This window comes from Perognathus longimembris, chromosome 2 (genome assembly GCF_023159225.1).
Source record: "Perognathus longimembris pacificus isolate PPM17 chromosome 2, ASM2315922v1, whole genome shotgun sequence".
Taxonomy (NCBI): Eukaryota; Metazoa; Chordata; class Mammalia; order Rodentia; family Heteromyidae; genus Perognathus; species Perognathus longimembris.
Window position 1 is genome coordinate 145,614,384 of NC_063162.1, and position 27,617 is coordinate 145,642,000.

At 46.4% G+C, this 27,617-nt stretch overlaps 2 protein-coding genes across 6 annotated transcripts; one reads left to right on the forward strand and one right to left on the reverse strand.

Moving 5' to 3' along the window:
- The first annotated feature begins 1,685 nt into the window (after positions 1-1,685).
- On the forward strand, positions 1,686-4,551 carry Llcfc1 (LLLL and CFNLAS motif containing 1). The gene is made up of 4 exons (XM_048340386.1): positions 1,686-2,757; positions 3,071-3,246; positions 3,364-3,484; positions 4,051-4,551. Exons 2-4 carry the CDS (start codon positions 3,211-3,213, stop codon positions 4,227-4,229), a joined length of 336 nt encoding a protein of 111 aa, XP_048196343.1. The 5' UTR covers positions 1,686-2,757; positions 3,071-3,210; the 3' UTR covers positions 4,230-4,551.
- A 232-nt stretch (positions 4,552-4,783) lies between these two features.
- Kel (Kell metallo-endopeptidase (Kell blood group)) lies at positions 4,784-25,118 on the reverse strand. 5 transcript variants are annotated; one of them, XM_048340377.1, is made up of 19 exons: positions 24,928-25,115; positions 24,551-24,628; positions 24,192-24,333; positions 23,765-23,941; positions 22,580-22,704; positions 22,161-22,307; positions 19,330-19,392; positions 19,052-19,234; positions 18,449-18,597; positions 17,502-17,631; positions 10,363-10,473; positions 9,106-9,204; positions 8,845-8,922; positions 8,383-8,483; positions 8,119-8,229; positions 7,912-7,979; positions 7,531-7,700; positions 5,705-5,800; positions 4,784-5,066 (listed from the first exon to the last, which is right to left on the reverse strand). In XM_048340377.1, exons 1-19 carry the CDS (start codon positions 24,928-24,930, stop codon positions 4,905-4,907), a joined length of 2,193 nt encoding a protein of 730 aa, XP_048196334.1. In that variant the 5' UTR covers positions 24,931-25,115; the 3' UTR covers positions 4,784-4,904. The 5 variants fall into 5 exon arrangements, with proteins under 5 accessions (XP_048196334.1, XP_048196333.1, XP_048196335.1 ...); XM_048340376.1 differs by having other exon boundaries at positions 17,502-17,634; XM_048340378.1 differs by having other exon boundaries at positions 4,938-5,066; positions 7,531-7,656; positions 7,908-7,979; positions 17,502-17,634; positions 24,928-25,117.
- Between the last annotated feature and the right edge of the window lie 2,499 nt (positions 25,119-27,617).

Here is a 27,617-nt window from a genome sequence, read left to right on the forward strand (position 1 = left end):
CCTGTTGCTTCTCCTCCAAAAGACCCCACTAATTGCTTCTCTCAAGCCCTCACCAGGCGTCTCAATGCCTCAGTAATTTCTGTTGTCAATCCTGCAGCCCCTGGCAGGAGATAGCTCCAAGGAGGGTTTCTGCCACCTCTGCTTTCCAGACGGTCCTTCTCGGTGAGGACCGTCCTCTCTGGCCAGTTTCAGAGCCCCAGAGGAGCCCAAGTGTCAGATATCCAGGGTCGTGGGTCACAGGAGATCCCCCCCCCCCCCCCCCCGCCCAGAGCCCTGTGTTTTGCTGGAGGTTAACAGCAGGAACTGAGCAGAAGTAGAAGACAAGGAAATCCTGGGACCCTTTCCAAGAAGAAGACAGCAAGAAGAACGAGTAATAAGACATGCACATGTTATTTTATTACGTGGATGGCTCCTGTATATCACGGAGGCATATGGTTATTGATCGTATTGGAAATAAGGCAAGAAAAGTCTCCCATTTTCCAGATGCGAAGACTGAGCTCAGAGAGAAAGCTTGATCACTCCCAACTCATGGACTAGAGACAAAATGAACTGGCTTTGACTGCCATCTCAGCTCCTGGTAAATCCCTCTCAAGACCAGTAACAATTTGTGAAACTTCTGGCCATCAAGAGGAGAGATTTGTTTGTGATATGTGGGGAATCTTCCTTTGGGGTCTTCAGGAGAGGGGTACCAACCCCTTCTCTAGGGCTACCCTCTAGAAGCTGAGGGAGGGGTAAACAAAAATAACCTTTAGAGAAGGACAAGAACCGAAAGGAAAATAAATAAGCAAAGGAAAAGAAGAGGAGGTGCCTGAGACAGGGAGGAATCGGGGGTGGGGGGGTCACCTTGTGAGACATTTTTCTGACTCGCTGGGGGGTTGGTCTCTGAAGCCTGGGGACTTGCCGTCTAAGGAGATGCAGGGAGCGATAAGGTTGAGGTGGGGGTTGTAGATCCATTGATAAGCAGGGCCCACAGGTCAGGAAAGGAGCACCTGCCAACCCATAAAGCTAGTCCTCGGGGGTGGGGCAGGGAGGGACTGCCGTGAAAGAGGTTGGCCTGGTCAAAGCCGCACAGAGCCGGTGTGCAGGGGCTAGCTGCTGAGGGCACCCACCATGGGGCCAGGAAGGAGCAGTGTGGAGACTCCCCCATCCCTGCATGTTGAGCCCTTCCCCAGCCCTCCTCTGCCTTCGCTGTCCTCAACAGCAGGGCACAGCTGTAGGGGACCAAGTTGGGAGAGCAGAGATTTGAACCTCCCCTCTTCTCCCTCTCTGCCACTTTCTCATCTTGTTGATGGTTTTCCATGGTCTTCCTGCTTTCCTTTCATCTCCTCTTTCTGCCTCAACTCCATTCTCCTCCGCTTTCTGCAGCAAGCACACCTACGGCTCTTCCAATGCTGCTCTGGCTGTCAGCTAGAAGAGGATCCATGAGGTCCCTCACTCAGCATTCATTCAGATTGAATGTTACTCTGACATGGACAAGAGTGGGGGGGAGAGAAGAAAAGGAGGAGGAGGAGGAGGTGGAGGAGGAGGAGGAGGAGGAGGAGGAGGAGGAGGAGGAGGAGGAGGAGGAGGAGGAGGAGGACTGATTTTCACTCCACATCCCCCTAGGCATCTAGAAAAGGGAGTTAAGCATTTCATTTTAATTCTATATTAGTAGTGATTATCATTGGGTGGGTGGTGGAAAATATTAAGGCTTTTGTTTCTTTGTATACGCTAAAATACTTTATGCTTTTGTAATGGGGGGGGGGGAATTAAAGAATTACTGGTTCCTGCAAAGATCTACCTTGTAGGACACTCTAGGAACTAGGAGGTAAATGGAGAGGATATGGAAGTTAAGGATGGTGCCAGTCCAATCTGGTTCTTTCTATTCTGGCCTGCACCTCCTGCGTCTGCCCTACCCATTCATACCTACAGAACTGGAGATGGCTTCTCCTCCTACCAGGGGAACCGAGAGGCTCCTCCCCCTAAAATAGCCAGGAGGAGATTAGTGATTGTAGTTTTTCCAGGTAAGAGGCTCATTCTTTGGATCTGCAGGTCAACGAGTGCAGGGTAGGGTAAGGAAAGTCACCTGCTGCTTGAGTCCTTCCTCCCCCACCCTAAGTACCCTTCTGTACCACTCCCTAGTCCCCTGTCACCTGACTGGGTTCACCAGGAAGTAAGAGGTGCCTTCTGCTGTGTGTGGGCTGGCCTCCCTGTGAGCACACCAGCTAGCATGGGTAAACTCTGTGGAAAGGAATCTCAACGGCACACACTTTTCATTTCATAATTCCCTCTTTCAGAAAGGGCCCATGTTTCTGCACATACCCTTGCCCCTGCACTTGTGTGTTTCCTTCAGACATGAGGTACACAGACAGCAGAGCTGGTTGAGTCTCCTCCTGTCCCTAACAGCTACCTGACCCTCTTGGTCTGTATCTCTGCTTCTGGTTTTCCTTGGAAAGTCCTTTATCCTGTCTCTCCAAATCACAACTTTTCAACTCTTTCAGGAAGACACTGAGCCAATGCTCACCAGGCTTACAGGTAGCATGGGCATTAAGGAACTGGAGTCGATTTTCTTCTGCTCCATTGTTTAATTCCTTAATTCCCTGCTGCACTTGTCTCTTGGAGATGTGTCTCTAACCACTTTTTCTGTGTATTGGCGTACAGGAAGGTATGAAATAAGATGGGAGGGCGTTTCAATCTGAAGGGACAGGAGAGCAAAGGCTAGGTCAAGAAAGGTGAAACCCTAGGGAAGGATGAGGAGAAAATGGCTTCTACTTGGGGGTAAGACATCTGATCTCTTATGTCACTCTGTTTATGTCTGTCTCTATTCTCTCTCTCTCTCTCTCTTTCTCTCTCTCTCTGTCTCTCTCTCTCTCTCTCTCTCTCATATACACAGAGTCTGTGCCTTTTCTTTCCTTCCTGTGTCTTGCTCTATCCTTGGTAAACTGCATGATGTAAGAGAATCTTTCCTTTCTGGACCTCCGTCTCCTCATTGGTGTAATAGGTACAAGAATTTTGGAAGGCCAGTGGCTATGTGAGTCCAACAAAAAAAACTGGATGTACAGGTCTTTTGCAAGTTCTTAAGTTCTTTTAGATTTCAGCTTCCTAGAAACCTCCACCATCCACTACTGGTTACTGGTCATTCCCCTGCCTGGCCTTGGAATGCTGTAGTGAGTGGGCATGAGGGTTGGAACATGGCTGTGATGTCATAGAGCACATGAAGTCAGTGGTCCTATGGAAGAGAAGAGGAGAAAGCGACACTGGGAAGGGGTAAGGTCTGGGACAGGGGCAGGGAGGGAGGAGGGAGGGAATCTGGTAAGCACTGGGGAACTGGGGGACAGAAACAACAGGTAGGTGGGCAGGCCCATGACTTCCCTGGGCTCCCAGCTCTGCAGGGCAGCATTCCTGGTAGCCATCTTGCTGCTGCTCTGGGTGAAGGGTGTGAAGCCTCAGAAGGGCAGCCCAGACCCCATCGACGGGAGCCAGACAGAGAACATGCCCGCTTCAGGTAGGTGGAGAAGAGGGAGATGAAGACTGGAGGAGGTAAGGATCAGATCCATTTGAGGTCAGGCCCCAGCAGCTAATGAGACATGAGGAGAGTGTGGAATCTGAGGTGGGTTCATACAGTGAGAGGTACTCCAGCTCACTTCTCTCCAAGTGGGAAATGTCTGGAGCAGATGTTCTTGGGCAAAGCACACCTTGACTCATCTGCCATCACATGCAGCTTCTAAGGCGTGAGCATGACTGTGTTCATCTAGCATGAGGGTGCTTGTTTGTCTTTTGGTTGCTTGAAAATGTCCCTTGCTCCCTCAATTAGTGGAACCCTTTGGAAGAGGCATCTAGTGTGAGAGCACTAGTTTGTGTGTGTTTGGGTTGGGTTGGGTTGTGGTTGAATTGAGATCAGAAAAGACCAGTAGATGGAGCATCTTTGACCTCTGGTCAAGGTCAAAGATGAAGCAGTTGGGAAGAACACTTCCTCCCTCATGCTCCTTTAAGACTTTGACTTCTTTCCCATCCTGGTCCAGGCGGGTTGAGATTGGTAGTGCCTATCCTTGTTCCTCTCCTTATTTCCAGACCAAGACCAAGGGGAGTTCGAAGAGCATTTTGTGGCTTCCTCTGTGGGTGAACTGTGGCAGATGATAGATATGGCCCAGGAAGAGGAAGACACAATCTCAAAGACAGCAGCTGTTCGAGACCACCTCTTCAATCTAGCCTTCTGCTTTAACCTGGCCAGTATCATGTTTTTTTTATGAGAGAGATTGAGGCTGAGGTGGTGGCCTGGCTCCTGAATGAGGACCTCGATGTCTACCTCCGCTTCATGATGGCTTACTAACTTTCCTCTTCTGGATGGACTCCAAGCCATGATCCCTCCCCGGAAGGACTTACATATCCCTCCCTGCCTCTTGGATGAAGCGCCTGGCCTCAGGATGCAGCAGCAGAGAGAACAGCCATTACCCCTGCTTGATTATAGTCCCAACCCTGAGCTCCATGTCCCATGGCCAAAACCACCAGACCAGTTTTGTCCAAAACAACAAACTAGTGACAGGGGACAGCAACAATTAAATAGCAATAAAATTCTGGGAAAAATAAAAAAAACAAAGGAAATCCCTTTCTGAGATTGAGCGTAAACCCTTGGGTCTCTAACTCGTTCTGGTTAACTGCCTGGCCTTTGGCTCACTGACTGACCTTCAGACCCACCAGCTCATCAGTCCTTGGTTCTTTTTTCTCGTGTCCATGGAGCCCTTCTTGGCACATTTCCCTCTTATCTTTTCTGACTTCTAGGAATAGAACATAACAGGAAAGACCATTAAGAGATGGCAGATGCCAAGTGCCAGCTTTTATTGAAGGGGAAAGAAACAATTGCTCCAACTCCCGGTTTAGGGCCTGACAGGTGTGAGCAGGTGCCTGTGATCTCTCTGACAGTCCAGTTACCAGAGCTGACAGCGGCTGGAGGGGCTCATGGGGGTACCGTGTGCACACTGAAAATGTCTCGCAAAGGCTGGGTTGTTGCGGAGGGGTCCGTTGACTCGAAGACTGGGAGGGCTATGAGAGTCCAGAGGGTCTGGAGCACTGAGCTCTCCACACATCACCTGAGGAGGGAAGTAAGGAACGCAGCAAGATTGACAGGGTCAGCAGGACAGGGAAGACACTGGGCACTAGGAGGCCTCCATGGGGAGCAACAAGGCGAAGTCTTCATGTGTACATCATTTAATCCAGCCCTGGAGTGGAGAAGGCCTGAAGGGTGGAATACCACCACTTATAAAGGCCCCATCCTATGGGCTAATAGAGAAGTCCCATGAGGGAATTGTGTTAAGGAACTGGGGAGAGTGTCAGCCTAGGGGTACAAGGTACCTAAAGGAGTTCTGTCAAGTTGGAACCACTCCTAGGTGTGACATCTCTGCTGAGGAGGAAATTGGTATAGTCAACCTGTTGTAGGAGCCTGTTTCTGAGGTGTCAGAGAAGAAAGATATCGGCCTTATGGAAGGATTTGGAAGTAGAGAAACTTTTTTTCCTCTTAATTTGGGAGGCACAGAGGGTGCCAGTGGTTAGAGGTGGGTTGAAGAACTTGTCATAGTATGAAGACTGGTCAAGGAAGAAAGGGAGACTGCGGCATGGATGGTGGTGGGGGAGGCTCTGTGGGGAGGGCATGTTAGGGACACACTAACACAAGCACCAGTGATAGGGAATTGATTGAGGCCAGCTGTGGAGGGAGGCGGCAGCTGCATACCTGGGCATAGCTTTGGAAGAAAAGCTGGTGGGGGTTGAAGGCCTCGTTGGGCAGGGCGGTCTCCCCACGGTACAATGAAAGCCTCTTACTGTAAGCCTGGACAAGGGGAGGAGATGGAGAGTTGCCTTTATGCTTCAGACCCATGAACATTTACAAGTCTATGGCCTGCTACTCAGTCTCTCAAACCAGGTCCCGGGGCCTCCCCAGCAATGGGCCGACATCCTGGTCAGAGCCAGAAGAAAGGGGACTTGTCAGCAGACCTAGAGAGGCCCTAGGACATGAGGGATCTATGGAGTCACTGACGGGTATCTCAGAGGGCATAAGAAAAGCAAAATGCCATGCAACTATGTTGGCATAGGGGATAGTGGAAGGTGAAACTGAGGGCAGAATTTTTAATCTACTGATAAAAAAATAGGTCATGGCAGTATGGAGGTTCCTAAGAAGGCTAAACATAGAACTCCCCTACAATACAGCAACCCCACTTTTGGGCATCTACCCAAAAGACTACAAGCAAGATCACACTAAAGCCACCAGCAAGCACAACTATGTTCATCGCAGCACAATTTGTCATCGCTAAAACATAGAACCAAGCTAGATGCTCCTCAGTAGATGAGTGAATCAGGAAAATGTGGTACATATACACAATAGAATTCTATGCCTCCATCAGAAGGAATGACACTGCCCCATTCGTAAGGAAATGGAAGCAATTGGGAAAAAAAATCATACTAAGTGAAGTGACCCAGACCCAAAGAAACATAAACCCTATGGTGTCCCTCATAGGGAATAGCTAATACAGGTATAGGTTAGTCATGGTAGAAACCAAAATATCCCAATAACTACACCCATATGACCACATAAGATGCCAAGTGAAATGAACTCCACGTTATGGAAACAAGAGTTATACCACTGTTGTAATTATTCTCAACATGCCATGTGAACTCGTACCACTTTTTTTCTCTTCTTCCTTGCCAGTTTGCTTGACTGAGTGGTTTGTCTAGTTTTGCTTCTCTTGCAGTCCCTTCCTGTGGCTGTACCCTCGCTACCACTGTACTACATCCGAGTACCCTGGATATTGTCCGATATAGGTAGTCCGATATAGGTAGGTCCGATATAGGTCCGATATAGGTATAGTATAGAACTAGGAAAGGGAGAAGGAATACCAAAATCGAAAGACAAAGACCAAAAGACAAACCATTCAAAAAGCAACATTTAGAAACCATTTGGTGTAAACCAACTGCACAACTCTTGGGGGGAGAGGGAAAGGGGGAGGGGGAAATGAGGGAGGAGGTAACAAGTAGAACAAGAAATGTACTCACTACCTTTCATATGAATCGGTAACCCCTCTGCACCACATTTTGACAATTTAAAAAATTGAAAATAGAAAAAAGAGTTGATGCTCTCAGGGCTCAGAGGAAGAAATGCTTCCATCAAGAGACACAATGACAAAGGCACATTGCCTGTGTGTCTCAGATCAGATAAAAAATATTTACCAAAATGAACTCTGGGAAATGGAAGCAAGAGTTATTTTTTAGTTTGTGGCCATTTTTGTTTTCATCTTGTTAGTTCATTTATCTGTCTTTGGGTGGGTAAAGGGAGGCGCAGAAATGGTGGGACAAAGGGTGAACAAGCACAGCAGCTGTGCTCCCTGAACACTGTGAAAAATGATCCATACAACTCGTGGATGAGGGAAAAATTGGGAGTGAGGGAAGGGGTAATATTGTTCAAAAAGAAATATACTCTTTACCTAACTTATCTAACTAGAGCCCTACTGTTTATCACCTTTATAATAATAAATTTTAAAAAATAGGTCATGGCCACTGACCCACCTGCAAAGCAATGGCCACTCCTGCCGTATCTGCAGCGTTCTCCAGCCGCGTGTGGCAGCTGCTGAAGGAAGTTCTGCTGGGAAGTGGGAAGGCGGCGTAATGGTTCTCCAGGCACAGGAGCACCTCCTGTAGGGCATGGGAGTCACAGGCTTGGCAGCCTCCAGGGAGTACTGTTGAAAATGAATCAGAATGAACTAGTAGAGGATGGTGGGGACATGGGAAGGACCCCGGACTGATATAGCTCCCAGGAACACTGCAAGTTTCTAGGACTGTTTCACCTGGAGAGCCCTTGAATAACCTTTCTCTTCCCTCTACACCTCCTTGGAGGTTCCCCCCTTGGGTTCCCTGTGGTCCCACTTCCCAGTGGTCCCCATTACCCACAGAGCTGGTAGAGGATGTGCAGGAGCTCATGGGCCATGATAATGCCAGCTGCGCCAAAGTTCACCGCTCTAGGGAACAAGATCCTGTCATACCTACAGCATCCTTCCACAGTGTTTCACCCCAGTTCTCTAACCACAAATCCCATCCAGCGTAACAGCTTGCGTCTTCTTGAGAAACTCTCCGCCCACCCTCACAGAATGGCCGTACCTTGGGTAGCCAGGGTGGAAGAATGGAGGTTGGAGGAGGCCAGCCGGGAAGACCACCACATGGTCAGTTATGGAATAGTAAGCATTGACTGCCCAGGGAGACACTGGCCATCTGCAGGGAGAGCACACACCACTCTATCCTTTAATGCCCCCAAAGCACACACAGTCTCTCCCAACCTTTCCCAGAGCTCCTGTTCCTTTCCTATTTACTAAATAGGGGCTACTTCTAGGATGGAGTGTTCTCCTCTCTTCCTTGCTTTCATACCTGTGGGAGGAGAAAGGCTGCAAGAAACTTTGGACATTTCTAGCCCGAAGAGACCGGACACTGCTCAGGAAAGACTGCAGGAAGCTGGGTCCAATTTGTATCTGAGGAAAAGGCTGGAGGTGACTGAGTTGCACAGAAACAAATATAGATGGGCACATAAGCTCTTACACACAAACAGCCACAGGTGAGTGGAGAGGACAACCGTGATACGGCATAGCTACTCTTCATGTGCAGCAGCAGCAAATAAAGACATATAGGCAATACACAGAGTGCATGGGCAGGCGTGTATACAAGCATGGAACACAGTCTTCTCTGACAGCAAGACACAGCCAGCACCAAGACAAGAATGAGATTGGTTAGAAGCTCCCAGGGAAAGCACATTGCCTGTTAGAGACCTAGAGGGCAGGAAGACAAAAAGTCAAGGACACGGCAGGTGGGAGAGCAAAAAGGGCAAAGGCCCACATCACTGTATTCTTGTCTGGCCAGTTCTGGCTTCAGAGTCCTTTGGGGGGGTCCCATCTCCACTTTCAGTTGGGTGACCTGGGGAGACACAAAGGTTATAATAACGTAGCACTTACCATGAGTCTCTCAGAGCCCTCAATGCTATCTCTAGGATGTGTGCAAAATGTGACTTTTTGGAGGCTCTCTCTTCTATCACCTCTCCTGATCCAGTATTCTCCACCCTCTCAACATATCCACTCCGGCCTGCACTTCTGGTTTTACCCTGTCCAGGGCCTCTTTCCGGGTTTCTTCACTTATCCAGGGAAGCTTTTTGAGGCGTACGATGAGGGCATCTTTGATCTCAGTGAACAACTCCATGGCCTGTTGGGGGTACAAAGATGGAGAAAGGGCAAGGTTAGGAGTGGCATCAGCCTCAGCCCTGCATAACCTCCGATTCTGGAAGCATTCTTGTCCTGAGAGATGGCTGAGCTGCAAGGAGCTATCAGAGAACTGCTCAGGAAGACAGTGGGAATTGGGAAGGTCTATTTCCTAGTATACCTCAAACCTCGAGCATACCGAGATCTGTAAATTTGGAAAGGCAATTCTAGGTACACAAAGGGAAGTGGAAGCAGCTACCCCAATGTGGACCAGGGAGATGGCTCCTTGCAGTAGAGAAATCTTGGCCTAATGATTTCTTATTCTTAGGGCAAGGTACACTTCTGAGAAAGCAGAAGGAAAAGAGGGCTTTCGTTCCTTTACTGCTCCTGGGCTCTTGCCTTCACATCTTCCTTCTTAAGGCAGATGTTTCTTCTCTTTCATTCATTTCCTTGAACAATTCAGCTGTCCAACCAGTTGAAGCCTCCCCAGATTCACAGCCTGAGTTTATAGTTCCTGATTTCCTAGCCATTTAACCTCATGCATGCAGCTTTCTTGAAGGAAGAAAATGAGTGACAATACCACAAGTCTGGGCTCTGGCATCAGACTGAGTTCAAATCCATGTGGTATGTATTAACTATTTGGCCTTGTGCAAGTGATTTAACCTATCTGTGCCTGAATTCACTATGCTGTAAAAATCAGGATGATAATAAGAACTAAATAAAGTAGTTCATACAAAGCATTTTTTTGTACAAGAGTCTGCAGCCTATGGACGGCCCTCACAAAATATTCAATCATTCTGTACACTCTATGCCATCCTATGCTCGTATTGCATCTTGTGTTGTTCAAAAGTTGTAGATAAACAGGGAGGAGTCTGAAAGGTCAAAGAGTTTTATTTTCTCATTTTATGGTTGAAGAAACACAGTACCAGGAAAGCCAGATGACGTGTCCAAGTTAGCATGTGTTGTGAATACTTTATGTCCTGTAGTTGAACAGTGCTGCCCAATAGATGGAGCTGACCCCTGGGCTCTACCTCTAGGGGGACATTTTCTACTGCCAGATTCCCAGCCATGCGTGCCACTGAAGGGCACAAGCCATAGAACCCGGTCAAGGTGTGCGGTGGGAAGGGTAGAGGGACATGGGCAAGGAAGAGTTCTCACATACAGCACTTTGGATGCTCTGGCCAAATGCCTCACGAACAAACAAGGCTGCCAGGGTAGGCTCAAAGAAGGCTCCTGTTTCCTCCACACACTTCATCCATCGTGGTTGGGCTGGCTGTAGAGACAAAGCTGGAGTGAGTAAATGCTATCTAGGATTCTCTTCTGTTTCCCACGGCCCATCTTATCCAGAACTTCAGCCCAGAGAATGTATCTTTTAATGAGATTTTTGGGTTTATCTCCTTTTATCATCCCCTCTTCTCAGACACAGGGCTACTCATCCCAGAAGAAGCTTGCCTCCTCCAGGACTGAGCCCGTTAAGCAAATTTCCTTATTCATTGCCTATTGATTTGAATGCAAGGTCCCTGGGAGCCAACCCTCTGAAGATCAGGAGGTTCGTATGAAGAGGAGTAAGGGAAGCCAGGTACCAGTGGCTCATAGCCCCAATCCTAGGTACTCAGGAGGCTGAGATCTGAGGATATAGCTTCGAAGCCAGCTTTGGCAAGAAAGTCTGTGAGGCTCCTATCTCCAATTAACCACCAGAAAACAGGAAGTGGTGCTGTGGCTCCAAGTGGTAGAGTGCTACACCTTGAGCAAAAAAGCTGAGGGACAGTACCCAGGCCTTGAGTTCAAGCCCCACAGCTGACAAAAAAAAGGAGGTGGAGAAACCAAAACCTGATCCCACCCAAGACATACATGGCTCTGGGGTTTGCCACTCTCTTGTAATCCTTTACTCAATGTAGAAGGTGAAGACTCTCATTCCCTTCCTCTGCTGTGACCAATGCACACTGTCCCAGTGGGTGGAACATATTATAAGATATTATGGAGAAGAAAATCACCAATAAAAGTGGACTTTAGATGCTATATTATTTGCTAGGAGAAGATGAGCAAACAGCAACAAATGACTAAGTGCATAATTAAAACAAACAGTAAAATTTGGCCAAATCATAAAAAGAAACTAGAATGGGAAGGTGGAAAGTTTAAGCTTCATAAGCATAGAGACCATTAGGTAGTAGTAAGAGAGCCATTGACATGTTTGTTTGTTTATTTTCTAACAGAAGGGACCAGGGATTAGAAATAGATGCTGGGGGGCTGGGGATATGGCCTAGTGGCAAGAGTAATTGCCTCATATATATGAAGTCCTGGGTTCAATTCCCCAGCACCACATATACAGAAAATGGCCAGAAGTGGCAATGTGGTTCAAGTGGCAGAGTGCTAGCCTTGAGCAAAAAAAGAAGCCAGGGACAGTGTGCAGGCCCTGAGTCTAAGCCCAAGGACTGGCAAAAAAAAAAAAGAAATAGATGCTGGGGACACTTTCTGTGGTGGACTTGGATGGATTTGAAGAGCTGGTAGAGGGGTAAACTCAGAGATGACCCAGCATGGGCAGACAAACACATTCAAGAAGCCAGCGGAAAGGAGCCAGGGAGCTGGCTGACAGGTACTAAGCTGTATAGTTATCACATTAATATAGAATGAATGAGATAAAGCTATAGTATTTTACTCCTTTAGCTTATTTATGTCCCAAGGAACAGTTATCCAGAAGGTAAGGGAGATGCCACTAATGTCCTCAGTACAGGCAGGACTTGGTATACGATTTGCTGGGGTCAATCATGCATCCCATGGAGTGGTGAATCACTGGGGTAGTGGGTAACAAGGAAACTCTTGTCCTGAGCCTGCCAGTGAGGAACTTTACTTAGGAGATATCTTTCCACCTCTGTGATCTGTTTCTTACACCATAAGGTCTGTCCACATCTTTGCTAACACAAACTCTTTCTGGGGTGGGAGGAGTGGCTCAGTTGGTAGACCACTAGTCAATGAGCGAAAGCAGCAGTTACCATGTTTGAGTCCCAGTCTCAGACCTAAAGAAAAAAGACTCTTTCTATGAGGTGCTAATTGGACTTCAGCAACTAGGAAATGGGGAAAGATAAGTTATTTACAATGACTGACTCGAGGAGAAATCTCCTGGCCAACTTCAGCATCCTTACTACCCCAACAGGCTTGGCGCCAGGAATGCCCCTTCTGCACTACTGCCACACCTGGGGCAGCAACAAAAAGTACGAGCAGGGTTTGCCCTGGAGCCTGGTCCTGTGGACTTTTCAGCCCTTTTCACACCCCAGTCTCTTGACTGTTTGTTTCCCCTCTGCCAGTGATTGAACCTTTATTCAACATCCTTTGCCATGAAACTTGGCTACTCAAGATAATAAGCTACCACAACAGTTATCCCTCTCTCAGTACATAAATAAAGAGATGGAGGATATACAACATTGGTGTGTGTGTGTGTGTGTGTGTGTGTGTGTGTGTGTGTGTGTGTAAGAGAGAAAGAAGAGAGAAGAAACAAAGAGAGGAGAAAAATAGGAATGAAGGGAGAGAGGAAGGAAAGAGAACAAAGTAAGAAAGGAAGGGAAAAGAGAAAGAAAGGAAAGCAAAAATACAACTAGAGAAAAAAGCTTTACATATAAAGGATGGAAATAATATTGCAAATGCAAGACAGTAGAGTTCAGTGGGTTCATTTTAGAGCATTGTAAACAAAATTGCACATGTCACTTCCAAACCAAGAACAACAATGATTAAGAAATGACAGAAATCAGGAAAAATTCCTAGAGTCTGGGATGAAGTAACAATTCGGCCAATTTTTAATAAGGGTAAAGTAGAATTTAGGGCCTATAGGCCACTGGGAAATCTTTATTGTTCTAAAAGTTCTAGGAGGAATCAGTAAAGGAGTGGTTTTTGAACAATGTGTAACTGTTAAGGATCAGAATGGGATCACTGAGGACAAATAATACCAAACTAATAAAAATTTTGAGTTAATAGACTCATTAAACTGTAGTGTAGAGAGACTAGGAGCCATAGACTAAAATAGAAGCATGTGATAACTAACAGCAGCAGTCTGACATCAAAGCACAAGGCACGAGGTGCTCTGTAAGTTGGAGAGAGTACCCCTAGCCGAATGGAAGTTGACCCATTTCACACAGTCAGACATCATCTGGGCTTTAGAGAAGGGTGGGTCAGCATTGGCTGGCACTGCACTTGCACAAAAGATGTACACACTCTCAGGGCAGAATTCTAAATACTGGCATGCCATCTGATCTTTAAATGTTGGCAATTAATTCAGACTTTGTAAATTAGTCCAAAAGCCAACAAAAACATATCTATGGACAAATTTCATCCTTAGTGGCTGCCACAATTCGTCCTTTACACAGAATATTAGCATTTGCTAGTATGAATTTTTAACTTAGACTGCTGGTCTTTGGGTATACCAGTTGTCAAAATGAGAATAATGCCTGTTCTATCTTCTGCATGGATTTGAGGAGTGGGAGAAAGAGCACCTTAAAAGAATTCCACTGGAATTCCATTAACATTGCTTTGCACATTCTAATAACAGTTTGTTGGCATTATCTTAACTTCAGGTAACATCACAAGTTAAGTCCTTGTGAATTAAATGGAAAATCAATGCTAAAGGATAGTATAATGTGAGTGGACTCTTATCCCGCTAATTACGTAAACAGCAATGATGAATGACTCAGAGTTAATATAACTTCTTAGAGTCATGACTACATTCTTTCAGACTTCCTTTGCTAATTTGCTCTAACACCATTCTCTATATTTTATTGAGTCTATTCTTTTTCTTCCTTTACTGGAATATAAATGTGTGAAGGCTGAAACGCTTGTCTGTTTTTCCAAGTGCTAGATCCCTAATGCCTAAAGATGAGTCTGTCATATAATAGTCTGGCATATAGTAGATACTCAATAAACATCTGTCGCATAAGTGAATCAATGGATTTATGTCATTAATAACCTGAACCAATGTTCTTTCCCTTCAGGATCTTCACAATAGTCTGAAAACAATACTGATTAAAACTGAAAATGACCCATGGTTGAAATAGAAAGGTCATAGAAAGGATTTTTGAAACAAAGATTCTTGGATTGTATCTACACTGTCTCTGTAATCTTATCTGAGTATATTGGAAACTGTGTATACTGCTATTAGAATTAGGAAATTGAGAGGGAATACCAAAATTGAGAGACAAAGGGTAAATTAAGAGAAACAACAACAAAAGCAATACTTGCAAAACTGTATGGTGTAATCGAACTGAACACCTCAGGGGGGGAAAGGGGGAGGGGGGAGGGGGATATGAGGGACAAGGTAACAAACAGTACAAGAAATGTATCCAATGCCTAACGTATGAAACTGTAACCTCTCTGTACATCAGTTTTATAATAAAAAAATAAAAAAAATAAAAATAAATTATCTCAAATTGGGATGTTGGGTTGAGTATAAACAGTTCACATTTAACAAACACAAATATCAAATCCTTTTACTTCCCCAAACCCTGCAATACAGGTTTCATAAAAGACCTGACTATCTATTCAAAATTAACTAAGTCCAGATAATGGGAGCTAGTGAGGTTTTAGAATAAAGATCCTATAAACTAGAATTCCTTTGGAAGAACGTGGTGAGAAGTCTGTAACTAATGACCATTGGCAAGAACCAAAAAGGTTGGTCAAATTAAATTTTTTGGTGTTGTCATTGACTCCCAAACTTACTCTTACACTGTGAGTCAAGAAAGCCTAGTGCTTACACTCTTTAATAAAAACATAAATCAGTAAGTTCCTCTGCAATTTCCTATTTCATACCGAGGAAAGCAGAGTCCTCACTGTGATCCGCCAGAGCCGCTCTGGTTCTTCTTCCCTCTCATTCCCTCTTCCCTGCTGTCCCATTTGCTGCACTCCAGCTGCCCTCAGGGTTTCTGACACAGGGAGCATGCTTCAGCAGCAACAATGGGCACAGCCTTGAATGCAAGCCACAGCCACCAGGGGGATTCCCCCAATTCACCAACTTGTAGCCCTATTCTCTGTCACAAGGAGGTGCTACCCTTTTCTTTACCATGAAACTTCTTCCTCCTTTGAGATATTCCTTCTAATCCTACCTGCTACAAACAAATTCCACTCCAACCACCTATCTTAAGAACCTGTTCCTGGAGTTCTCTAGGAACACAGCGTGAACCCTTGATGTTAAGAGCACAGAGCCAATGAGTGGTAACACAAGCCACAGAAAATGCAAAGGTGGAAGTATTTACTGTCTTGTACTTTCCTGAAGGGTTTGCTAAGCCAGGGTTTGGAGTCTTCGTGTATTTCTCAATCCTTTGGTTACAAACAGCCACAAAAGCCAAAACAGATCTATTTTGGACTCTGTTCCTTCTGTTTGCTTATGAGCAATGAGCATTATAGTCTTAGGAAAGTTACTCAGCTTTTGTGTGCCTTTATTTGCACCTGTGAAATAGGGATTAAAAACCTCAAGCATTTCTGAGGGGATTAAATGAAGTCATCTTTGCTAAGCCCTACATCCAGTACTTGACAGAGACTAGCCAAGAGATATCAGCTATCATCCTCATCATCGTGTTACACCTTGTATTTTGTACTGTTATTCCAAAAGGTGAAATGCCTTCTCCAAGGTCACCTCCCCACACTGTTTGCTGGTAGTGTTTGATTCAGCTTCAAGGCCAAGGGCAATTATGTGCCCTAATGGAAAGGTGATGACCTCAGGACTTGTGGGCCTCCTACATTCTTTGAGCATGAGTATCAGCACTGGCATTCTGAGACCTTCCCAGACATGACATCAGGCCATAGGCGCTGGGATTTACAGGAAGCTATTTGTTGCCAGGAATTTTGTAGCAAGCCCACAAAGAAAAGCTGGGGTTCTGATTGAAAGATAGACTGGTTCCTTGGGAACTTGCCCCAGGCCTGCCTGGTGAAGGCCTTGAAAGTGGAAGGATAAGGAGCACAATAAGGAAACACTCAGACCCTAAATCCAGAGTGTCAGGGTTCAAACCCTTGCTCTAATCATTCACTATGTATCTCACCATGGTCACGTTCCTTAGCACTTCCATTCCCCATCTTTAGAACAAAGATGAAATAGTGTCCATGGTACCTCATGGAATTTTGAGAGTTAAGCTGGTTAACAGACCGAAGAGTTTAGGGAAATGTCTAGGACATTTTAATGGACAAGAACTACATTCTACTTTCTGGAAATATGATTCCTATGTTTCCCTTCCCTGAACACACACATGCATTCAGGTTTCTTTAAAGTAGAGTAATGGTCTACAAATTAATAATAAGAAAATGATTTTCACCTTACAAACTGAGGCCTTCATTAAGGTTGGGATGGATCTAATCGTGTGTGTGTGTGTGTGTGTGTGTGTGTGTGTGTGTGTGTGTGTGTGTGTGTGTGCATGTGCCAGTCCTAGGGCTTGAGCCTCGAGCCTGGACACTGTCCCTAAGCTTTTTTGTTGTTGTTGTTGCTTAAGGCTAACACTCTACCACTCGAGCCACAACTCCACTGCTGCCTTTTTGTGGCTATTTGGAGATAAGTCTCACAGACTCTTCTGCTTGGGCTGGCTTCCTACTGCAATCCTCAAGAACTCAGCCTCCTGAGTAGTTAAGACTACAGGCATGAGCTACTGGCATCGGCAGGATATATCTGATTTGCTAGCTATTTCTACTTGTATTTGAATGTACCTTTACCTAAGATTTTAAGGCTCTTGCTGACAAAGTATCTCTGACTCTTAGGGAATAAATTCAGTAGACTTTAGTTAGTAAAGGACACTTTCACACAGTGCCCTTCTCAGAGATATTAAAATCATTACCACAAAGTTCATGCATGATCCAATGGATACCACTGCTTCAGAGATCCATTTCTTTGTGTGATAGACATTGAAACATTGAACTGGGATTCACCTCATCTGCGGGGAATCACTAACTAGAAGGAAGTTCCGTTCACTGTTTGCTGTTTGTTCTCTCTGTGAATCTTGCACTCCAGCTCCTTTAATCATAAGCTCAGGATAACTGAGCAAAGAGTTTAAGGATGATAATAAAGAAAGAACAGTCCTTGATTATTTCAGTCATATTTAAGCTCTAATACTCAGCAAAAAAAAATAATAACAGAGTTGGCCAGGGGTTGTGTTCCTAAAGGCAGTCTGGTTCTCAAGTTACACCCTGCTCTCTCATCCTGAATGCTTCCAAGGAATGCCCAGACATGGAGGGACCTCTACTCTTCTGTCCTCTCCCCTCCCCTCCCTCAGAGACATATACCCAAAATTTGCCACAGTCTGAAGAATCCACAGCCCCACCACCCCTCCTTTTTCTCACCATGGGTGGTCGTTCTGTCAGCTCCAGCAGTTCCTCCGTCAGCTTTCTGCGTGCCTCTTGGAATTTACTGTCCAGGGCTGGGGAAAGGGTCCACACCAGCCCGAAGATCATGTGGCTCTGCAAGACATTCCTACTGAGACAAAAGAGACCCCCACATGAAGCTCGGGGCTCTGCGATGTCCCCTGAACACCCCTCTGGGGTGAGTCATCCTGGTACTCATGAGATCAGCTCCTCTTCTGTATTTACCAAAAATAAGGTGGCTCATACACTCACCCTTTTCTGCTGTGAATTAAGGAATGATAGAAGAAACTGAGTAAAGAGAAAGCTCTGGGCTAAAGGCTGCACTCCTGTTCAAGTACACGGATGAATGTATGTGAATCAACAAGCCCCAGCTCACCTCAAGATGCTCCCCTAAGCACCTCAAAACTGAGTCCAGTGACTTCCCTTTTCCCTTCTGGCTCCTCTGCTACCAGGTAGCCTCATTTAAATCTGATGGAACCCACTTGTATGTTCCTTTACTTCCTTTACAAACGATATCTAGACGTCACTGTCACCGGGTTATTATGAAGAGCCTTGAGTGCAAGCCCTTAGAAATGGGCTGTGGTCTTCAAATAATGGACATCAGGGCTAGCAGATGCTCGAGCCCAACACACAGCCAGCCACACCTTCACACCCACCTTAACCTGACTATTTCATGCCAGGACAAATCATCTTAGAAATTGACTCATATGAGGGCTCCAGAGTCCTCCCCCAAAGGTAAGACATGCATCCCCTGCTTTCTCCCCTACATCACTCCAGGCTTCACCCTCTCCATCTCCCTGCCATACACCCACACATGTAAGCAGGTAGCCCTCTCAGCCAAGGTACTCATGGTCCTCCACTGGGACCTATGTGTCCTCTGCCTTTCCTCCTAGCCCCACTCCCTGCCCAACCCCACCTGAGCAAACCTGTCGCTCAGCAGCATTTCTTCCACCACTTGTGACATGTTTCTTAAATAGTCCAGGTCATGGACCACCAGTGGCTGAGAGGGACTCAGGGACATCGGTGTAAATGTTGCTTGCAAACAGGACAACCAATCGATGGCAGGGGCCATTTCCTTAGAGAAGGGACACAAAGCTGAAGGGGAGAAGGGAAGGAAGGGAGAAGGCAGGGGAAAGGGCTGCTCTCTGGATTTGAGGGGAAATAAAGGGAGTGTTGGTAGTGGGAAGAGGCAATAAAGAAGGGAGGGAAGGAAGGAAGGAGGAAAAGGAAGAGGAGGAGAAATGAGGAGGGGGAGATGTGAGGAGGAGAAGGAGCAGAAGAAGGAAGACGAGGAAGAGGAGGAAAAGGAAGAGGAGGAAAAGGAGGAGGAGGAGGAGGAGGAGGAGGAGGAGGAGGAGGAGGAGGAGGAGGAGGAGGAGGAGGAGGAGGAGGAGGAGGAGGAGGAATGGAGCCAGAAAAAGTGAAGGATGCAAAGGAATCAAGGCCACCATGAGGAAGAAGATAAGGCAAAAATTAAAACTACCAGAGAGAGATCATGAGCCCACAGTCTGAGCCTTGGTTTCAGGCACCTGCAGTTGCTCAATAGTGATCATAGTGAAGAACTTGTCCTGCTGCTGCTCCAGGGGCCTCAGAAACTGGGACAGTCTGGAGGTGATGGTGGTGGACAGGGAGGCGTGTTGATGCACATTTCCACGGTCACCTCCCAGCAAGGTTCCCAGGTGATTCAGGTAGTTCAGGTATGCGCGCACAATCTGGAGGAAGAAGAAACATGGTGAGATCCCCCAGAATCCCCTGCTGCCTTTCTCCTAGCCTCATAGGGAAGGGTTTTGTCTGTTCACCACCTTACCTGAGCATAGATCTTCTGTTCCTGCTCTTGCTTGAGAGGAATGCCAAACTCTGGCTGGTCTATCTGGACACAAGAGAGACTGGAGAGAAACGGGGAGCATGGGGGATGAAGAGGGCAGGGACAGGGAAGGGACAGGAGGAAACGGCTTGGGGGTGATCACAATAAAAAGCTGACAGAGAAGGAGCCAAAGTAAAAATAAAGGAGGGGTGGGGGGTGAGATCGTGGAGAAGGGGTCTAGGTGTGGAAACACGAAGCTATTACACAGATGTGAAGATGTGTAGCTATTGTAACTGGAATGGAGATGTTCAGCAAGAGAGAAACACAATAAGTGTTTGGGAAGAAGCAATTCCCTGTGCCAGGGTAAAGCCGGGGCCAGGAAGGTAAACTATCCATCCCAGGTACAATAATAAAGAGGTGTTCAAAAATCAGAAAACAAGATGTCATTTCCCCTGGAAATTCCTGTCATTATTTTGTTCTTAGTTATTTTCAAAGTAAAAAGGTCCGTTTTAAAGTTTTGTTCCATTTGGGAAAACTCATTTTAAAACATCCACAATAAGAATTTAAAATTTTGCTCTTCGCAGATCTTTGTATTGATGTCTATTTTAAAGACTTTTCATTAAATGCTCTTTAAACTGATATTGAGTGTTGGGGGAAGGGGTGCTCTTTAAATTTCGCACTCTACCAAGTACTCCACACAACTTACCTTAGGTCTAGCCCTGGTATGCCCTGGATTCTGAAGACCTTTACTTCCAACACTTGCCTTTCTCTCCTCCAATTTCAGTATCCCAATTCCCACCTACCCGCAACCTTGCCTCTACAATGGAAAATCTTGCACTTGACTCTTTTGTCTCATTTTATATCCAAAGTTTTAAAAGAATGTGCGTGTGTGCATGTGCACACACACACATGCAATCACACACACATGCACAACTTCCTAACCTTCCTTCTCAACTCCATACAGTTTATATTCATTCTTTTACCTCTTAAAACTATCTTCAGGCTTCAGTATTATCTTCTCATTTCCTACTCCTATTCTGAGCTTAAAAATCTGGGGAATCAATAGTGGTCCCTTCTTCCTGAAGTTCCTCCCCTTTTCTCTGTCATCCCACTGAGTGCAGTCCAATCCCTGCCTGTTCTTACTCTTCCATGGCTCTTTCTGCCCCTTTCTGCTCTTTCTCATGGTTCCCACTGCAGCCCATTCTGTCTCTTCAGATTCTGAGGTGATGATGACAATTCTATTCTCACCAAACAAAAGTGGACGCATTCAGGGTTTCCTACAGCTCCTTTATCCAGTCCCCAAGACCTCCAGAAACACATGTAACTCTTGCCTCTAGGATGAGCTGCCAACCTCTGGCTTTTCCTTTCCATTTCTACCACTGTTTCCACACCTCAACACCTTTAGGTTGGCCTCCAAAGTTGTTGACATTATTTATGCTCTAGCTACAGCCATAACATTTGAAAGGACTCCCAAGCTGTTGACACTACTTATGCTCTAGCTACAGCCACAACGTTTGACAGGACTCGCTCTTCTTTTATATCCCTAGTATGTCCATAATCATCAAGTCTCTCTGGCTTCCTAAGCCTGAAATAATAAAGCCCAAGCCCTATTTTCCGTTCTATTTTTCCTTCCACTGCACCTCACCCACCCTACCCAAGACCAGTCTTTCCATGGTCACAGAATTCTAAGTACTCTCTTAACTCAGTTTTCCTGCATCCCTTCTAGTATCTTTTAGCTTCATTTTTACCAGAGGAAATCAAGGCTGCTTCAAAATTCAACTCAAGGTCTCCTTCCTCTTCTAGCTGTTCCTTAGCCATTTCAGATCTTAATGAATAACCAAAAGCTATACTAGTTAAACCTGAGTGCATACTTTAAAACTGAATTTTAGAACATTTCATATGGATAATCAATTCTTCAGAAAAGAATTGCTATATCCCAATGTTGTAAACGTCTTGAGAGTGAGGGTCAAATATATAATGCTTCTATTACTTAGCACACTGGTAGTGGTTCCATTACGGAAGCGTTTACACTTGGGAGGGCTGCTTGTGCCCCCGGAGGAGGAAGTCTAGCTGCCTGCGTGGAGTTGGCCTGCAGTCTTCAACTCAGAGTGTGAAATACAGAATGAGATGGCACTAGGACGTCACCTAACTCACAGCTGAAGAGAGCATGAGAAAAGACTTCCTGGAAGAGACTCAGAGCCAACATTTGGAGGATCTTCTATGCTAGGATCTTCTAGGCCAAGTGTGGGGAATTATTTCTAGTGAAGAGATAAGTATATGCATAGTAAGGAGGAATATTCTTGAGGCCTTAGAAGAACCAGCAGAGCTTGGGGTATAAGAGGGGAAGGAATGAAGCAGGAGATAAGAGTAGAGCAGTACGTGTGGGATCAGATGGGGAAGCATGGAAAGCTTTGCAGGGATTAGGGACCATATCTTGATGACCTAGTAGTGATCCATTAAGATGTCAAGTGTTTAAACAGAGACAATAGCATCATTATCCTTTTGTTTGGAAAGGTCTCTCTGACAGAAATGAAGAGTAAATATGAGGAGGAAAATCCTAGAAACTGGAGCATTGGTACGAGGTCCAGGAGAAATCCAGGAAGAAGGAAGGCTAGAACTACTCCAATCGTCCCAGAACCGGCCTAGCTGTTCCTTCTCCCACCCCCTTCTAGTGTCCCCAGCTCTCCCAGCAACCATCTTCTGTTAAGAAACAGTTATTTCCTGCATTGACTATTTGTCTTCTTTCCCAGCCAGAAATCTTTCTCTGAGAGATGATAGCCTAGAGTTAGTGGTGGGCCAAGGTTCGGCAGTGGTTTTGCCAGTTCATCCCTCACCTGGATGACTGGCGTGTGTGGAGGGGAAGGGTGAGGTCGAAGATAGGCTCTGAAGAATGGGAAGTGGCCATATTGACTCATGAGAAGCCTCAGAGTTCGGTTAAAGTCTAAGGAAGTCCAGTTTCCAGATATGTTCCAGCCTCCAAGCTGGGAAGAGAAGAGATGGCACTGAGCAGAGGGATCTGATGCTCACACACCATTGTCTTGACTTTTCTTCTTTCTCGAAGCTTTTATCCCCTATTATCTGAGCCCTTTGCTCCCTCCAAAGTCTCCATGTCTACCATTCTCTTTCTCAGTTCTCACCCTAGGGTCTGATTCTTCACAGAGCAAACTCCCTGCTAGAACTTTTGGGGTCACTAAGAAAGAGACATGGGTTCTACGAGTTCTATATCCAGAAAAGTTATTCCGGCTGTTCTCACCTCCTCAATAACTTGTCTGAGGGGACCAGCCCCTGAAGCTTCAATGGCGTCTGTGTCCATGCAAGACTTATAGAATTGGAAGGCTTTCTCCTCCCCAGAGCCTGGGCGCCACGACCCTGGGGCCTCTGGAAAGGAAGCATGGGAGAGTTAAAAGCATGGATGAAGGTTGGTATAGAGACAAAAGAGGAAGTGAGAAGCAGGGAGCTTATTGGAAAGAAAGGGAAGTTCCCAGCAGTAATATGAAAGGAAGAAGCAAGATTCCATTGAGGAAAATGGGAGCACACCTCAGTTTGGAATGGATCAGAGAAGAGAGAAGAGGTGCAAACAATAGAAAAGGAGAAGAAGAAAAAACAAACAAGAAAAGTAACAATAAACCACACGAAAGAAAGGAAAAGAACAGGAAATAAGTAGATAAAAGAGAAAGGGTAGAAATGGAAGATAAGTATAAGATGATTGAAGAAATCTGAAAAAAAAAAAAATCCAGTAAACCAGAGAACCTCGGGAAGGAAACACATATGGATAGGTTTAGTAAAGAGAAGAATTGGGAGAGATCCCTAAATCCAAATTCCCTCCATCCCTGGTACCCAGAACATGAACAAGCACAACAAACCCCCTCCCCCCGCACACACACCCATCTTAACCATCCACCTGCTAAGATCTAACCACCTCTCCACCTCCCCCAGTCCTCCTCCTGGTATCTTTTTATTCCAGTGTAAGAACACATGTGAGTATTTTCTTTCACAACTCAGTGCCTGAACTGAAAATGGTCTGTTTCCCCATTAAAAAGCCAAAAAGGTAGAAAGATTCCCATCTGTACCATGGATACATTCTCTATGTTTTCTTGGGATGTGGGACTTGCCTGTCCTCTACATTTTTATTCCCAAGCCCTCACCTCAACCCATCAACTTCCTGGGAACTATTTCTAACCTCTTATTTGGCTTAGTCTCTCCTACTACTCTTCCTCTCAGATCTGACTGTTGTTTTCCTCCCCTTTGTAGACCTTGCCTACAAAGGAATATTCACCTCTCTTCTGGCATATCCTTTGTGCCCCTCACCCACCACCAGTAACAAACATCCCCCCTCTCTTCCCAAACTTCCTCTGAGGATGACACATCCCGTTTGGAGAGAGTCATTACCCTCCGAGGCTCAGCCACCAACTGGCACAGAGAAGTCTGCTTTCCTCACCTAGTATTCTCTGCAGCCTGCTTTTGTTCTCCTCTGCAAGAGCTTGAAAAGAATGATTGGTCCCTTTGGCACGGTTGCAGGCAAAGCTGAAGAAGTCATTGCAGGGGGCCACACTGGTGTTTCTGAAGGCCAGGTATCTGGCCCGGAGATCCCAACACACAGGTGTTTCACAGGGGCCTGTGGGAAACAGCCAAGAGCTAGGGGAAAAAAGGAAAAGGAACAAGAGCTCCCCCAAGGGGCTGAAAAGACCATCCTAGGGAGGAACAGAGACCCGATGAGTGGAAAGCAAATGATCTGACTGGTGGCCTGACTTGGGATTCTGGAAGAAAGAAGTCAAGGTCTCAAAGGGAATGGTGAAGATAGGAGTAAACGGGAGCCCATGACCAAAGGGGACTTCCTAGGTGGGGGCTCCCATGACCATGCTTACGAGGACCACAGCTCAAGAAAATGTAGAGCCAAAGTACAGAAGAACCAAGGAGCAGGCCAAGAAGCAGGACAGCGATCAGCACCCTTCTGGTCACGGCCCAGTGTCTGCTCCATTCAGCAGTCCTTCCCTCCTCTGCAGAGACCTGGGAGAAGAACCAGGTGGTGGAAAAGAGTGGAAGGGAAAGAGAACGAGGGCGTGCGTGAGAGGATTCCCTTGCACAGGGAGATTTCTGCTTATTCTCAGTAAGACCCAGGGAGAGGAAGAAGCACCTCTCCGGAGTAAGGATCACCCGATGGGTATCTGTGGGTATCTTTGCAACTAGACGACATGATCCAAATGTCGTAAAAGAAGCCACTTACCTCCTGGCTCTGGGGAGGCACCATTCCGGTGGCCTGGCTCTGCTCTCTCAGCTCTTCTCCACTTTGGTCCCCACCCTCCTAGACGTGAGGCAGGAAAGAAGAGGGGAGAGAAGCTGGGTCAGGAAAGAGGGCCCAGTGGTATGATGTCATTTTGACATCATGACATTCACCTTCTCATCCTGGGAAATGTCCCAGGTGGGCCTCAAAAAGACCCTCATCCCAGAAGATTCCATTTCTCACATCCCTTTCACATCATCTTCCCCCTCTTCTACTCGGGAAGCCTTGTGTTCCCCCACCCTGTGGTGGGGGCAGGGCCTTCACACGCAGCCACCCCACCCCCCAGCAACTGGCTCCAGAAGTTTCTCCAGGGCACTTGCCATCTCTTTGCTTCTCTCTGGCTTCCAGAATTCTTTCCTGGCTCCTCTCTAGACGCGGGATCTGAAGACTGGGTTTCAGGAAAAGGCCTCCCTCCTCCTGCCCCCACCCCAGTCCAGTGGCCCTGGAGAAGGGGCACTTCTGCCACTCTGCCCCCTCTCTCCCCAGGCACCCGGTGCTGGCCTCTGGGTGGAGCCTGTTTATCAGTGGGGGACACTTCAGCCTCTCCTCCTGCTTTATCTCAGCTTCTCAGGGGGGCCCAGGGAGGAGTCTCCCTTCCCAAACAATCTTGCCCTTGGCCTGCTCTTCTTATATCCTACTCTATAACTTTGCTCATAAAGTTTCCTTATTTCTAGAATATTCCTCCTCCTTCCGTTTCTTCTCTCATTGAAATCTCTCGGATTCTTTAATTCCCATGTCAAATGCCACCTCGCCCATTCATATTGTTCCCAAGCATGCCTAATGGCTTTGCTAGGAGCACCGTGGTCCTGCTGGTTGTAGGCTGAGTCGAGTATTAAAAAGATCACCCAACTAGGAGACCCTAACCTGCTAATTATTAGCTCTGTGACAACATAAACAAGCCACTTAAACTCTCAGGCAGGTAAGCAAGTTTTGTCATCTGGAAAATGAAGGTAATATTTTCCTATGCCTGCCTCACAGGGTCTCATGCCTTCTACAAAGGAATGAGCTTTCCTGAACTTTTTGTGGTGTGTGTGTGTGTGTGTGTGTGTGTGTGTGTGTGTGTGTGTGTGTGTACCTGCACACCCCCCCCCCAATGTGGTAGGACTAGGTCTGGGACCTAGGGCCTGGGTTTTGTCCCTTAACTCTTTAACTCAAGACTGATGCTCTATCACACAAGCCCAGGTTTACCTCTGGCCTTTTTGGTGGGTAACTGAAGATAAGTCTCATTGGATTTCCTGCCCCAGGCTGGCTTTGAACCTTGGTCTTCAGATCTCAGATTTCTGAGTAGCTCGGATGACAGGCGCAAATCACTAGCACCCAGCCCTGAGCCCTGTCTTTATTCAATCATGCCAGTGGCTTGCATCTTTCTCTACCATCTTTTTTTATTGAAAACCATTGTGTAACACATACACCTCTTCTTCCTTCAAATCTACCCAAGATGATTCATCAGTGTTAGTGAAATGAATTTTATTCCAAGCCAGAAACTCTCCCATATCATACTGAGCTTTCACCTGTAGTCTCAAAAATCCAAGAACATTTCTGAGAGCAAGTGTTTCACCTCCGACCCTTTTATCCTCATCCTAGGCAAAATGAGATGAATTAGAGTAGTCATACTAATGACACGCTGACAAACTTTCCCAGCTTTATTAGCCGTGTACTGAGACAAGGCTGAATTTGTGGGATGGAGGTGGGGAGGGAAGAATAGCTCCGTAAATGGAGATGTATAGCCACCATATCAATCTAGGGCATGAGATGGGGAACCAATAAAATCATAAAGAAAAGTCAACATTTTGTGCAATTAACGCTAAGGCATTGGAGACAGTGAGGTCTTTGTGACCGAAGGAAATGGCATCTGTGACAGGCTGGTGTGGTGCTGCTATCTGAACACTGAATAAAAAATAAGAATAGCAGCCATGTGGTGTTACAGAAATGATGAAGTGATGGCGTAGCCTGGGGTGATGGCATAGGGCAGGAGAGTTCAGAGAAAAAGACAACTTGTGTAAAGAAAATCAGGGAAACTGAGGGGTAGGTCACAACAGAGTCACCGATGAGCTCCCAATAGTTTCCCTGATGGGTAGGGAATAGCGGTGCCAGCCACAGAAGCGGAATCTTGATTGCTTGTGTATGGACATCAGCGTGGGAAAAAATGAGGCTCTGGGATCTTAGAAATGTTTGGTCCTCCTGGGCACCAGTGGCTCACACTTGAGATCTGAGGATCCAAGTTCAAAGCCAGCCCAGGCAGGGAAGTCTGTGAGAGTCTTATCTCACATTAACTGCCAAAAAGCTGGAAGCAGACTAATCTTGAGCAAAAAAGCTCAGGGACAGCACTCAGGCCCTGATCTCAAGCCCCAGGAGACTGGCACACACACACACACACGTGTTTGGTTCATACTAATGGTACCTTCCTTCCCCCAGGAAGTCCCGTTTTCTTACTGGAACACACAGCTTCCTTCACCAGTAATCTTTGCTTTCTCCCTCGAGTCCCTATCTTCCCCTATCTTTCTTGAGAAATGGTAACAGGGACAATTGAGATTAGGTCAGCGTAAACCAGTGGCTGTTATTTCAGTTGGGGCTGATAATAACTGAGTCCCTTGACGGGATGCAGGAGCAAGCTATACTACAGCTTAGCTGTAGCTCAAGGTCCCTGAGCCAACAACTGTGGAGGTATAACAACGAAGTGTGCTGGGTTCATCCCTGCCTTCCCGCTGTCTTCTCATGGCAAAGTAACTAACCTCTGTTGCAGGACCTGCACCCCACCTTATCTCCCACAACCTGCTCAGGATGAGTCATCCTCACCCCAGTGGTGCCAGCCCTGCATGCCGTCGGGCTGTACTCAGCGGGCCCCTCAGGGATGAGCTGCGAGCCAGGGCCCTCGGCGACAGTGGGGCCACGGCTCACGGGTTCCTCTGCAGACAGCTTCCTGACTGCCTTAATTGTGCTGGCCTCTCTGTTGGAATTGTCACTTCTTTCTTTCACTTCATGCCATCGTAATAGTAAAATCATATCAACA